Source organism: Psammomys obesus, unplaced genomic scaffold, assembly GCF_907164565.1.
Source record: "Psammomys obesus unplaced genomic scaffold, mPsaObe1.curated_primary_1811, whole genome shotgun sequence".
Classification (NCBI taxonomy): domain Eukaryota; kingdom Metazoa; phylum Chordata; class Mammalia; order Rodentia; family Muridae; genus Psammomys; species Psammomys obesus.
In genome coordinates, this window is record NW_026587032.1 from 683370 (window position 1) to 698369 (window position 15000).

The window sequence follows — 15000 nt, forward strand, 5'->3', positions numbered from 1 at the left end:
GAGGCCGCCTTCCGGGCCGCGGGCCCGCGGCCGCGGCGCGCCCCGGGACGCCGGGGCCCGCACGCTACCTTGCCTCTCTCCCCCTGTCGCTGGTTTCGGGTTCGGCCGCACGGGCGGAGACGGGCGCATCCGGAGCCTGAGATTTCGGGAGAGAGGAGGTGGTGGTGGTGGTGGTGGGGGACTGACGTCAGGTCACATGACCGCCGGCGGCGTTGTCAACAATCCACCCCCGAGGGGGAGGGAGCGAAGTATCTAGAACCACGTGTCCCTGTGACGCCGCGAGCGGAGGTCACGTGACGGCGGCGCCTGGCTCCCGGCGTCGGATCTCACGGAGCAGGTCGTGGGGCTTCAAGGGTTGACACCTCTGGTTGGACGTTGTGCTTTCGCTCCCAAGTGTAGGGACCCTGCCTGAGGAGACGTGTGGAGGGGGCCGCTTTGCGTCCTAAGTCTGTAAAACGGAACCAGAAAAATCTGGACTTAATTTATCCGGTGGTTTCAGGTGGCTTAGCCACGGTGGTGCGTGGCGCAGGTACTGAAAGGGTCGCGTAGCGTTATAATAAACAGTTTTGACTTCTGAGGCGGGAGCAAATGAGGTGGGCCCGAGGGCGTTTGGGCCAATAGCCTGTACCTGCTAATAGGGTTTCCATACTTAAGAGAGTGGAGTAGGTTGCCCAAGCCTTGCAGACCGCATAGAGCTAAGAAAATTGGAATATGTGAGTTTGCCTGCGGTAGGGCATAGCTGTATTTCTCAAGAAATGTGGGGGTGTGATTTGAGAGCATATCAACGGGCTGCTGGTTGTCAGAGAAACCTACAAAAATGACTCAGCTCGGGGGAGAGATCGTGCAGACATGGGTGGTAGGAGTTACATCTCGCGTCTAAGATAACTCATTAAAGCTTTGTGCAATCGCAGCGAAGGTCCAGATGGACCGGAAGTGCCCGGTTGTGTGTGTGTGTGTGAGAGGGTGATGCGCAGCAGGTTCAGAAGCGTTGGCCCTACAGGCTCCTTTTCGAAGTCACAGAATTCCAGCTAGCCTCAGCTTCAAGCTCCTGTTGTGAGGATTTGTTAGTCCGAGGGACCGAACAGTTCAGTACATGTGGAGTTCTTCAGCTCTAGAAGGGGGAAGGACGTGGAAATCCACTGCCATGAAACCAGGAAGGGCTAACGTTTCCTACTTCTCTTATCTGTCCTTTCTACAAACTGAATTCTCTTGACTTAAAATCATCTGGAGAGCCCGATGTCTTTGTGCATTCTGCTAATTCCACCATTCAGAAAGTGGAAAGGATCCGGAGTGTAAGGCTAGCCTCACCACCCTGGGCAGCCTGAGGGTCTTCCCCCTCCCCCCATAAAAAAAAAAAAAAAAGGAAGCTTGGGGATTGTTAGGTAGGCGACGCTGCTTGCTCACTATGTGACTAAAAGTTAAATGTTCTTACCTTTTCCCCCCCTCCTTTTTGAAGTATGCCCTAGAACCCCAGGGCCTTACTTAGCCCTGTAAGATTTTACTGAGAGGGATGTTTTGCACAACTGCAACCCAGCACTAGGTGGGTGCAAGTCCACGTTATCTTGAGTCACACGGAGACACCGTGTCTCTGGACAAAACAGTCTATTTAAATTCCCTGGCTGGCTTCGACTCCTCTTTGAGTAGCTGGAATAGGTAACAAGTGCCTTGCCCTGCCTTTTCCCCCTATTGGTCATACGGATCCTAATCTTTCACATGGTTAGTTAAGAAGACAAACATGCGATTAAATGCTGTGAAATGCTAAAGAAAGTCTGTATTTTTTTTTTAAACTCTCATTCTGTCGCTTATCTGTAGCAATTTGTAACTTTTCAAAAATGGACGGGATAGTTTTGACTTCTCCACAATGAAATGTTTTTGACAAATTGAACGTGCTTACAATTTCATGGTCAGGAGGCTTGTGGAAAACCTACAACGGCCATCTTCGAACTGTAATTTAAAAAAAAAACAGGTTATGTGTAGCTGGCCTGGAACTTACTATGTAGACTGGCCTCAATCTCACGTGGCTCCTGATTGCTGGGATTGGTGAATTAAATGATGGTAGGGACTCAGTCTGATTCATGCTTTGCTCCTTGCAAATATTTAGTCCATAACAAATATTAATTAAATGTACAGCAGTGTAAGACTTAGCCATGACATTTAGAGACAAAAGCCCAAACCAAGTACCTACCCCTTCTTCCTCTCATGCTCCAGCAGAGTAGTCAAATTTGAGACACTTAAAAACTTTTTTTTTCTTTTTTAAAGCAAACTAGTTTCTCTTTTTTTACACTACTGAGCACACTTGTGCACAGTCATTTGTGTGTATCGGTCAGAGGACAACTTGGTGGAGCTGCCTCTCGCTTTCCACTGTGTAGGCCCAAGAGATTGAACTCAAAGTCTTAAGGCTTTGTAGCCTTTTTCTACTGAGCCATCTCGTTGACCTCGTTTTGCTACCACAGTTAAATCCGGGTCTCTGGAAGTGGAGGCCTTTGAAAAGCTCTGCACGATATTTAAATGTACATTCTGAGGTGTCCGGTGGTGGTGGTGGGGGGGGTTAAAAAGTTTTGCGTTTCACATGTAGCGAGAACACTTTTAAAACTGCTATGGCTGTACATGGTGGCGCACACCTTTAAACACAGCGCTCTAAGCAGGCGGCAAGATCTCTTGGGAGTGCCAGCCTAGTCTACATGGTGGGTCCCAGGACAACCAGAGCTACAAAGTAGACCTTGTCTCAAACAAAAAATTACTAGTGGTTGGAAAATCACGAAGGAATACCGAGATCGTGTACAGAAATTGGTGCTAGAAGCCAGGGGAGTGGTGGATGCTGAGCCTACCCCTGAGCTATAACCTCTGCCCACGAGCCACTTTGTCTCCAGTGTAAGGATCAGTGTCGACTTTGAGGTCGGTATCGGCTGTGTGGAATATTAATGTATCGGCTGTGTGGAATATTAATGTAGCGCTGGAGCCACCACACAAGCCTTCCTTAGGCTTGTGACAGTCAGCCTCTTGGGGGCCGAACACAAGCAAGTGACCAGCAGTCAACCAGGCCACAAAACGCTCTCTTCCCGGCCGGACGCGCCCTCGAGGGCGTTCAAGGAGCAAGGAAAACGCCCCTCCCACCACCACCCCCTGCAAGCACGCGGGGCCTGCTGCGTCCTCGTTCCCGCCGCACCTAGCTTCCGCTTCTTGTCCCTTTCCCTTCCGGGTCGGGACCCCAGCCATTTCCAGTCTTGCGTACTGTGGTCCGAACGCGGCCGGCCCCGCCCCCGCGCTGTTGCTAGGGCACGCGGCTGGCTTGCCGGGAGCCGGCCAGGTCAGCCAGGGCGGAGGCGCGCTGTCCCGTGGCCGGCTGGGACCTCACGGAGCCGGGCCGGCGGGACTGCAGGATGGGCTGAGGCGGCGGCGGCTCTCAGGACGAGGTCGACAGCACGGCGGGACGCTCGGCTCGGGTGGGGGCTGCTCACTGCGGGTCTGGGGAGAGGGTGGGACTGCAGGGGCGGGTCCCCACGCTCGGTGCACCGTGTCCTGTAACGAGGCACCCGCAGTGTTTGGTGGAGGGACTGTTTAAAATCTTGGCTTTCATTGTCGTTGCTGGTTTCTGAAATCTAAATTTCCAAATCCCGTATTCCAAAAGGATTCCTGAGCTGAAGGCATATCAGACTTCCCTTTTAACCTCTCAGTCTACACAAAATGCTAGATTAATGCAGGGCATCCTGTCCTGGTGAAACCTGGAGACGTTGGAGCGTCTCAGACAACCTAAGAGTTCCCACGAACAAGCTCTGCTCTGCTGTAGACAGCACTCCTAGTTTTTGTTCTTATGTCCAAAAGTATCGGGTTATCGACGCTATGCATTATCCAGCCTGAATGATCGAAAGCGTGAACGTTTAACATTTTCTTTCTTTATTTCTGTGAAGTAGAAGCCAGGCTTCAAAATGGAGATGTATGAAACCCTTGGAAAAGTGGGAGAGGGAAGTTACGGAACGGTCATGAAATGCAAACATAAGGATACTGGGCGGATAGTGGCCATTAAGATATTCTATGAGAAACCAGAAAAATCTGTCAACAAAATTGCAATGAGAGAAATAAAGTTTCTAAAGGTTTGCTTCTTTTGCCTTTTATTATACATACATATATTTTTTATATTTTTTCCCATTGAGACCCATCTTGCTGTGATGCCCAGTCTAGCATGGAACTCTTATTTCTTTCAGTGCTGAGATTTACAGATCTGTATTACAACACCCATCGTCTTTTGCCTTGATGATGTTAAGTCAAAAGAGAAATTGTTATGGAGTAAAAATTAAGTGTATGAAAGAATATTTCCATTAACAGATAAACTAAGACCTGTCATAGAGACGCCCTCATTGTCTGTACTTTTTTAGTGATACCAGATTTGTGTGCTTTGATAAAAGAATTAATGATGTAAGATTATCAAAGATTTATTCTTTGATATAATTATGCTAATATTGTGAAATCATTCGAAACTATTCAGGTATAACAATAAAGGTATCTGCTTTGTACAAGGGATTGTGGAAGAAGGTAAGATTAGAAAGGAGTGAAAAGGAGGCTGGAGAGATGGCTTAAAGGTTAAGAGCACCGGCTGAGCTTCCAGGGGTCCTGAGTTCAATTCCCAGCAACCACATGGTGGCTCACCACCATCTATAGTGAGATCTGGTGCCCTCATCTAGCGTGCAAGCATACATGCAGACAGAACACTGTATAAATAGTAAATCAGGAAAAAAAGAAGTAAAAAAGTGTTCCTTGCCCAGCATGCTGGCACACTTGGGAAGCAGAGGCAGGTGGAATCACCATGAGTTTAAGGCCAGCCTGGTTTACAGAGGGAGTCAGGACTGTTATATGGAGAAACCCTGTCTAGGGAAAAAAAAAAATGTTCCTTAATGACATAACCAGGCAGGAGTGGCTCGTCTGGGCCAGTGGTTCAGAGGGCCGGGTGGCTCTGTGGCTGAGAGCACTTACTGCCCTTGTAGAGGACCAGAATCAGTTCCACCCCATATCAGGAGGCTCACAGCTGCCTGCAGCTCTAGCTCCCAGGCATCCCACACCCACTTCTGGCTTTCAGGGGCACCTGCAGGCTTGTGCACATAATCACATACCCACACGGGGTTTTTGCTTGTTTTCATAGTGGTCAATATTAAATTCCGAAGATGCTTATAGAAAACAGGATATGTACTTGTTCTTGAGTGATGTGTAGCATTTGGGTAGGATGGAGATAATAATGATTATCTCCAGATTAAAGGAGCAGCATTAAGCTCAGAAAGGCTAAAACAGGACAGAGCAAGAGTAGAAAGGAAAAGATCAGATACTTGTCTGTGGGTTTCTTGTATAGAATTAGAGCTGTGACTAGTGCAGTAAATTGGAAGTAGACTTTATAAGCAGAGTTAGGGTGCTTGGCAAGCATGCCTGAAGCCCTGGGTTTGATCCCCAGCACCACATAAAATTTAGTGTATGCAGTCCTATCACCATCCTTTGCTACGTGTTGAGTTCCGAGCCAGCTTGGGATACATGACACCATCTCAATAACACAACCCTGATTTTCTTAAGAGCTGGAAAGTGACCAAGGCTATACAGAAACCCTGTCTCTTAAAAACAAAAACAAACAAAAGAGAGATGGAAAGTCAAGATTTGAGTTAATTGTAAAAAATTCCCTGTTAAGTATTAATCTAGCAGTGGTCTGTAGAATGCGTTAGAAGACTGAGAACTAAGGGGGTCTGATGAGCATTTAATTCGGAAATTGGGCTAACACCATGAGGCCTTTTTTAGATTTCAGCAGTGTGAATGGATGTAGAGTTAAAATGCTGTATTGCAGGAGACGTGGGAGAGTGTAGAAGCATAGACAGGAGTCAGAGAATGCCGCAGCTGGATGGGAAGCTGAGAACCAGCCCGGTTTTAGATGACTTTGGTCACTTGGAGGTGACAGGAATATTAACTAGAGGTTATTAGGCTTCTAAAATAGCAGCAGCATCAGGAGAGATCAGGACCCTGCAGGTGTGCTAGGTCTACTTGGGCAAAGAACTGAGGAGGTGAGAAGTGAGTGAACACTCCTTGGAGTCCGGGACCAAAACTAGAGACTGAAGCTGAAAAAGAAGCCTCCAAATACAAATGCTCTATTTACTCTATCTAGGTGCACTGAGGTTTCTTGCCTTGAGAGTGGAGTCTAGGTGTCTCATGTGGTGAAGAGTACAGCTATTCTTGCCCATCTTTATCTGGTACAAAATATTTTGTTTTCTTTTTATCTGTGTTAGGTAATATGAATCTGGTTTGGTTCTAAATAGAATACCATGCTAGCACCTGTGGACAGTCAGAGCTGCTCTCTTTCTAGACTGTGTGAAGGGAAATTAAAGGTTAGTAAAGATACTATGATTTTGTACTTTGAGAGACACCAGTCCCTGCCCGATGAAATGAAACACTGTCAGGCAATTTGTGCTCCTTAGATGAGAAATCAAATTAGGAGGTAATGGCTTTGAACATCTGAGCACCCTGCCTCCACCCCTCCCCAGTGCTGAGGTTGCATGCAACACCATGCTTGTTTCCGTTACATTTTTAAATTCCATTTTACCACTGTGTGTGTCTGTGTGTGTGTGTGCGCACACGCACGCACACACACACAGCAACAGCACACATGTAGAGGACACAGGGTAACTTGCAGAAATTGGAAGGCTCTCAAGGACTGAACTCCCGTCAGGCTTGACAGCAAGTGCCTTTACCCTCTGAGCCATCCACACACCCAGTTTTATGTGGTGCCAGGGATCAAACCCAGCGTTTCATGCATGCTAGACAGTACTCTACCAACTCTACACTAGCTTCAGCCCCTGTTTAATTTTTTTAAAAGTAACCAATAGTGACAAGAAAACGAAGATGAAAACATTTTTTTTTTTTTGTTTTGTTTTTAAAGACAGGTCTCACTATGTAGTGCTAGGTGCCCTGGAACTTGTGTATAGGACAGACCAACCTCTAACTTACAGAGAGAGATCTGCCTACCTCTGCCTAATGAATGCCTTTAATAGGTATGTGATGCCATTAGCAAGATACTTTCAACTACTCTCACTTCCTGTGGGCTGGCCCAGTTGCTTTCCCTCCCTGCCTTTCTTTAAAACCTTTTTAGACTTAAAAAAGTTTTGCATTATGTGTATGGGTGTTTTGCCTGCATGTACGACTTTGTGCTGTGTTTATGCAGTGCCCAAAGAGGCCAGAAGAGGGTGTCATAGTCCCTGAAAATGGATTTCCAGATGACTGTGAGCCTGTGGGTTCAGTGACCAGAACCCTGGGGGCTGGAGAGTTGACTCACAGTTAAGATCATTTATGTCTTTTCCAGAGGACCTGGGTTCAGTTCCTAGAGTGGGATCTGATTTTCTCTTCTGACTTCCCTGGACATCAAGCATGCATCTGGTGTATGGATATACATGAAAGTAAACTCATATACATAACATAGTGAATAAATCTGAGAGTCCTCTGGAAGAGCAGCCAGTGCTCTTAATCACTGCTTCATCTCTCCAGGCATCCCCTTCCTTCTTTCTACACAAAATTTTACTTCGTAGTCCAGACTAGCCTGGGACTCTGTGTAGGCCAGGCTGGCTTCTAACTCTTCCTTCTTCTGCCTCCGATCCTGGAGCCCTGGGATTACAGGCAGGTGCCACCACACCCTACTTTTCAATTTAACATAATCTAATAAGAGATTCCTTGTATTTGTTAATATTCTTAACCTAAAATGATTGTCCAAATAACTCAATTTTAACTACATTTTAGAATCTGATTAAATTACTGATAGAGCAGTTAGAATATCTATGGACATGTCTGGTAATAGAAAAAAAAATATAATTAAATACATTCAAAGTTAACTTCCCTTGGGGCTGGGGAGATAAGAGCACTGGCTGCTCTTCCTGAGGTCCTGAGTTCAATTCCCAGCAACCACATGGTGGCTCATAACTATCTATAGTGATGAGATCTGGTGCCCTCTTCTGGCCTGCAGGCACAAATAAGTAAATCTTAAAATAAATAAATAAAATTAACTTTCCTACTGTTTCCCTGGGTATCCTTGCCATGCTGCAACTCACTGTAGACCAGGCTGGCCTCCAACCCAAACATTCACCTGCCTCTGCCTCCCAGGTGCTGGGATCGAAGGTGTGCGCCACCACCTGGCTTCCTGCTGTTCTGACTGCTTTCTCACTGCCTCCACTGCTGTAAAATAGACTGAGGGCTGGCGAGATGGCTCAGCTGTTAAAAGCACTTGATCTTGCAGAAAAGCTGGGTTTGATTTCCAGCACCCATATGGTGGCTCACAATCATCTTAAACTCCAGTTCCACACACATAAAATAAATATACCTATAAAATATAAAATAAAACAAAGACTGGACGGAAAGCCAGCAGTTTTCCTAGGCGGGCCACTCATGTGGTGTTCTAGAGCACGGCAGCCCTCACTGTCTCTTCACTGTTGCCAGTGTTTCATTGCCTCAGCACCGCACTGGGGCTTTTTGCTAAACAGCAAAACTGAGAGCAAAGATGAAGGGATCTGGCATTGTATTTTGGCACAGTTTTCTACTAGTCATGTTTCAAGGACTTTGGTCTCTGTCACAGGGAAGTAGAAAACTAGAATAAGAGCAACTTAAAAAATTATAGTTTGTGCCAGGTGTGGTGGTGCACTTTTTTAATCCCAGCACTAGGGAGGAAGAGGCAGGTAGATTTCTGTGAGTGAGTTCGAGGCCAGCCTTTTCTACAAAGCGAGTCCAGGACAGCCAGGGCTATTACACAGGGAAACCCTGTCTCTAAAACAACAACAACAAATATTATAGTTTGCTAGTGAATCTAATACTAAAAATAGATACATTTTTATCCAAATTAATAAATATTTTCATTAATTTAAAAATGGTTAAATATTTTAGAATTGATTGCAGTGGGGATCATTGGTTTAAAAACAAAAGGTACATAAAATATTAAGCTTCATTTGTTTCCTGTGCTGACACACAGTAATTTTCTGTCATTTTAAAATTCTTTTTAAATATTTAATAGCATTTATTTTGTGTGTGTTTGTGTGGAGTGTATATGTGTATGTTTAGGCGTGCATGTGTCCCTGGAGGTCAGAGGTCAGGCGTCTGATTCCTGGCCCTCTACCTTGTGTTTTTGACCCAGGGTCTCTCACTGACTCTGGAGCCCAATGACTAAGCAGACTGGCTGAGCAGTGAGCCGCCCTCTCCGTCCACCCATCTCTACCTCACTCGGTGCTAGGTACAGGTGCCCACTGCCGCACCTGGCTTGTCTGTGATTAGCCATCTTTCCAGCTCCTTAAAATTTTTTTTGACCATGGTTGATACCGGTACAAAAATATTTTTTGTTTTGAAAATTGCTTATTTAATTTTTGTTTATATGAAATGAGGGTCTCATTGTGTTGCCTAGGCTGGCCTCAGACTCATCTTCCTGTTTCAGCTTCCCGAGTAGCCGAGAAAAAGGGTATTTTGTTGTTTAGTAGAATTATACAGTAGACAGTGAATAAAAGTACCATAAATATTTGCATATTTATATCATTTCTAGGGTTATAAATTACTTCACATGTTTGAGGGTTTCTTAAACATTTTGATATTCTTGATCATCAAGTGGACTCATAAATGACCTCTATAACTTATGATTTATTCTATATAGAGTTTAAGACCAAAACTAGGGAATAAGTTGTATAAATTTATAGCACATCTTAATGATGTTGAAGTCTGTGCTTGAACTGGAGAGATGCTCAGTGGTTAAGAGCACTTGTTCTTGCAGAGGACCTGGGTTCGGTTCCCAGCACCGGTGTGGTGGTTCACAACCGTCCTTAACTCCAGTTGCAGGGGTGCGACATCACCCTCTGCTGGTGTCTGTGGGGACAAGGCAAGCACATGAATCACATGTATACATGCAGACCAACACTCTCACACAGACTGAAGAATGGAAAAGTCCATGCTCATTTGAAAACACAAGGACCTTAGAGGCTAAATATAATGAGGTGATCCCAAGTTCTGTTTCCAGAAAACAAAGCAACTGCAGTTTGAATGTGGTGTCTTATATCTGTAATCCCAGCACTTGGCCTTCCAGAGGCTGAAATAGAAAGGTGTTGAGTTCTAGGTAGCCTGGAATACACTTGTCTCTAAAAGTCAAAATAAGAACAACTACAAAAATAAGCAACATGAAACAGGGCCCATTTTATTTTAGTTGGTTTGTGTGTGTGTGTGTGTGTGTGTGTGTGTTTGTTTGAGACTGGGTCCCTGGAACTCCCTATGTAGACCAGGCTGGCATTGAACTCACAGAGATTGGCCTGCCTCTGCCTCCCAATTACCAGGAGTAAAGGCCCATGCCACCATCCCCCCCGCCATAAAGTCCTTTTAAATTTCATGTGTTAAGTATAAACCAAATTAAAATATAGCAAAACATTTCTCATTGCTTTGTGGTACATTAGGTCTAAATTATTTTAATTAGCCATCAGATGGCAACATGTCTCACCTTTTTCCACAGAGAGCAAGAAATCACTTAACGGTAACGCTGACACATTGAGAACATGCCAGATCAGTTGAGATCTTTCCACAAAAACTGAAGGAAGCTGTTTTCGTTTCTTTTCAAAAAATTTATAGGTGTCTGCATGAATTACTGTTTGCAATAGTTTTACATACAACTCTTGTTTCTTTTTGTCAATAGCAATTTCGGCACGAAAACCTGGTCAATCTGATTGATGTTTTTAAACAAAAAAAGAAAATTCATTTGGTGTTTGAGTTTATTGACCACACAGTCTTAGATGAATTACAGCATTACTGTCACGGACTAGAGAGTAAGCGACTGAGAAAGTACCTGTTCCAGATCCTTCGCGCCATCGACTACCTGCACAATAATAATGTAAGTGCCTCAGAACGAGCCCGGCTGGGCCAGTATGCCTCGCAAGTGCCATTTGAATAGTTCTGATTTTATGAAGGCTGTTAACATTTTCTCTGCACACTAACAGACATCCTGAAAACAGGAAGGGGGGGGGGTCTTGCCTTTCAGTTTATTTGCAGAACCCAAAAGCATTTATCGAGTACTAAGTAACTGTAACTATAAGGTAGATTGAGTCCGAGGCGCCACCGGTTTCCCATAAGCTGCGACCAAACTACTGTGAGGATAACTTAAAGGGAGGGATTATTTGTGTTGCCTCACGATTTTAGAGGTTTCAGCCCATAATTCTCTTCGAGCATCACGGCTGCAGGAGCACAGGGCAGTGGGCTAGTCTCGTGGTAGAAAAGGGACCAAAAAGAGAAAGGGTCCCAGACAAGGTATATTCCCCTAAGGACATGCCCCAGTGCCCCACTTCCTCCAGCTGGACAGTTGCCTACAGATCTCTGGGCCACCCCCGACAGGAGCAGCAGCGGAGATAGACCCTTCAGTGAGCCTTTTTGCAGGGGATCCTTCGTATCTAACCAAAGGCAGATGCTGAAAGTAGCATCAGTGATTTGGTTTAAAGGAATCACCAGTAAACGGAGGACCATCTCTGAGAAAATGCATGAAAAGTTTGCAAATCAGAGCTGTGCTTTCATGGAGGCTCCCTTAAATGAAGGGAAGTTTGGGGTCAGGAGGTGGATGTTTGGCCAGGGAATGGCAGGTCAGTGGGAAGAAGGTAGAGCAAAGTGTCCCATCACTCAGCCTGTAAAAAAACTGGAGAAAAAGGCCTAACTGTTCTGATTTCTAGTTCTGACATCAGTAGTATTTAAGTAGTAACATACCTCAGCAGTTTTTTGAGACGTGATGTCTCTGTCTAGTCCTGGCTGTCCTGAAACCTGCTGTGTAGAGCAGGCTGGCCTTTAATTCATGGAGTCCTTCCTGCTTTGATGCCGGGATGCGGGGATTAAAGGCGTGTGCCACCAAGCCCAGTCTAGCTCAGTTTTTTTGTGACACTTTATTTTTTCAGATGGCTGTACTTTCTGGAAAAGTACATACAGTCAGGAAATAGCGATAAATTACATTTCTAGGAAAAAGTAGTAAAATCTTTAAAAACTGTTTTATTTTACTATTTATTTATTTATTGGATTTTTGAGACAGGATTTCTCTGTGTAGCCCTGGCTGTCCTGGAACAAGTCCTGGCCAAGCTGGCCACAAACTCAGAAATCCACCTGCCTCTGCCTCCTGCTGGGGTTAAAGCTGATCGCTACCACCATTAGGCTTGTTTTACTTTATTATGTTTTTTTGTTTGTTTGTTTGTTTTTGAGACAAGGTTCTTAGTAGGTATCCCAGGCTAACCCCAAACACAGCATGTGTCTCAAGTTCCAGATCCTTCTGCTGGAGCCTTCAGAGTACTAGAATCATAGTGTGAGCCACTGGGTTGCGTTTCAGAGATCATTTTGTTAAGTAGTTGACAACAGTACAACTGGATACCCCAGGGTTTCTCAGATAGCTTCTCCTGCTTTGGCTTCCTAATAATGCCTCATACTTCATGGCTTTGAAAACTATTTTGATAGCAGTTGGAATTAGTGTAGTAATGCCCTTGCCAGCGAGATCCAACAGGAGGCAGTTACGAGGTCGTCAGGAGCACGGAGAGCTGGGCCTAAGATGCACATTTGCACTTAGCAGGCCAAGGCAGGCCAGCCAGGGCTGCATGATGAGACCCTGTCCCAGAATGAAGCGGCATGTACAGTCTCTGAAATCACTGTTTTCACCACAAGTTATCTCTGAAAACTCACACGATTTGTGGGTCTAGAGCTGACATCCTGGAGATGTAACATTCTTTGTTTTGCTTGTTTACTTTGAGGCAGGGTCTCTCACATAGTTCTGACTGCCTGAGAACTGACTCTGTAGACCAGGCCGGCCTCAAACTCACAGAGATCTGCCTGCCTCTGCCTCCAGAGTGTAAGGACTAAAGATGTGTCCCACAATGCTTGGCAAGATTCAGTCTCCTTAAGCTTCCCTTTCTTGTCTGTAAAATGACAAACCTCACCTCACTCACTTTACTACCAAATAGGCCATTAGATGGAAGGTGATTCCCCCCCCACACACACACACTCCAGGTACCAGGAAACTGTAATGAATTGTGCCAGCATGGAGTGTGAGCCAAACTAGGAGTCTGAAGATGAGGTACAGCTAACGTATCTGGTTTTGAAATGCAGCTAGGAATTCATTAGACAAGTGACATGTGCACAGGCTGCCACTGTAAGGTGGAAGTCAACCTGAGCGGGCACCTCACAGAGTGGCATTAATGAAGTCAGCTTTAGGGACTAGGAAGCAGACGTGATCGTACAGTTACCCTGGATGGGAGGTTTTTTGTTTTTGTTTTTTTTCCAGCATGCACACACACGCACACAAAATAAAGTGTATAAACATTTTAAAAGAAAAGTCAGCCGGGAGGTGGTGGCACACGCCTTTAATCTCAGCACTCTGGAGGCAGAGACAGGTGGAACTCTGTGAGTTCAAAGGCAGCCTGGTCTACCGAGTGAGTTCCAGGACAGCCACAGTTACACAGAGAAACCCTGTCTTGAAGGAAAAAAAAAGAAAGAAAAGTCTCAGTGGCTAGCTATGCTTGCTGCACATGACTCTGCTGTCCTCTCCTCTCCTCTCTCTCTCTCTCTCTCTCTCTCTCTCTCTCTCACACACACACACACACACACACACACACACACACTAAATAAAGGAACGCCATTTTAACACAGTGTCACGGGCCACACGTGGCGATTCTCACCTTCAGCTCCCATGTTTGGGAGGCAGCAGCAGGCAGACCTCCACCTGGTCCTTGTAGTGAATTTCAGGACAGCCAGCTCGTCAAAGTAAGACCCTGTCTCAGAAAACAAAAGAATGTCCTGACACCCACTGTTCTACACCTGCGCTATACGCTAACAAAAGGAATAAATAAGCTGACTTAAAGGCTGTTCAGAAAGTACAGCGTTGGCTTGCTGGGAACCTATCTACTGAGTTACGGAGTACTGTTTCCTGAGCTTTTTTTTTTTGCTCCTAAATTTTTGTTACAAATGGGACATTTAAAATAATGAGACAATTATAGAAATCAGTGTTTTCTATTTCTCTCTGGACTCATCCCTAAGCTCCAGGCAGTCAATAACTAACTTGCTTTGTGTTTATGGATAGGCCTTTTCGAGAAATTTCTTATAAATGAAATCATACAGTGAGCAGCCTTACATATGGCTTTCTCCAGCTTTGTACAGAGTTCCCGGAGTCAGCTTCATCGGGACATGCATTGGCCCTTCATTCTGTCAGATGCTGATACAGCATACACAGGCTGGTGGACATTTATCTTACTTCTAGTTTAGGCTTTATGAATCCTGCTGTCATAAAGCTTTGTTTTATTTATTTTGGTGGTGGTTGCTGTTTTAAAGAAGCTGCCAAGTTGTTTTCCAAAGTGACATTATCATTTTTGGGTTTTGTTGCTGGATCTCTGACACATGGTCTCCTGCATGCTGGGTGAAGCCTGCACCGTGGGGCTGTGTTCCAGCCCTGTGACCGTCACTTTTATTGTAGCTATTGTAGCGATGACATGGCAGCATTTTTGACTTAAGTGAAGTACACTGTCTATTCACACATAACTTGTTCATTTACATAGAGAATTCTCACAGCAAATTTTCTTGTTGTAGGATACAAAATGAACATTCCCAAATCTTATCGTTTTTCTATGCATTAGCAACAAATAATCCGAAATCAGAATTTTCAGGTGCAATTTATGAACTGGGCAATGTGGCTTAGTTGGTAGAATATTTGCCTGCAGCTCTGGGCTTGATCTGCAGATCAAGTGTGAATGTGGCTGGGCTTGATCTGCAGATCAAGTGTGAATGTGGTCGCGTGGCACACCCCTAAAATCCCAGCACTTGGGAGGCAGAAGCAGGAGGATCAGAAATTCAGCATCAACCTTGGCTACATTGTGGACAGGGTACACGATGCGGAAAACAGCTCCCTGACACTGGTGGGACAAAGGTGGTATTTTGTTTGTTCGCTTGTTTTGTATGTGAGATGAACACAAAGCACATCTATAAAGCAAAGATAAACAAGATGAGACCAAGCTGAAA

The 15000-nt window shown here is 45.1% G+C and overlaps 2 protein-coding genes across 2 annotated transcripts in view; one reads left to right on the plus strand and one right to left on the minus strand.

The window, feature by feature from the left end:
* Ube2b (ubiquitin conjugating enzyme E2 B) overlaps window positions 1-1753 on the minus strand; it is a 19009-nt gene extending 17256 nt beyond the window's left edge. Inside the window, exon 1 of the mRNA XM_055602772.1 lies at window positions 69-1753. The gene's annotated coding sequence lies outside the window, so the exon portion shown is untranslated. The remainder of the gene's footprint in view (window positions 1-68) is intronic.
* A 1596-nt stretch (window positions 1754-3349) lies between these two features.
* The window catches only part of Cdkl3 (cyclin dependent kinase like 3), a 31249-nt gene continuing 19598 nt past the window's right edge, over window positions 3350-15000 (plus strand). Inside the window, exons 1-2 of the mRNA XM_055602862.1 lie at window positions 3350-4091; window positions 10667-10861. Coding sequence (XP_055458837.1) covers window positions 3927-4091; window positions 10667-10861 — 360 coding nt within the window. The 5' untranslated portion in view covers window positions 3350-3926. The remainder of the gene's footprint in view (window positions 4092-10666; window positions 10862-15000) is intronic.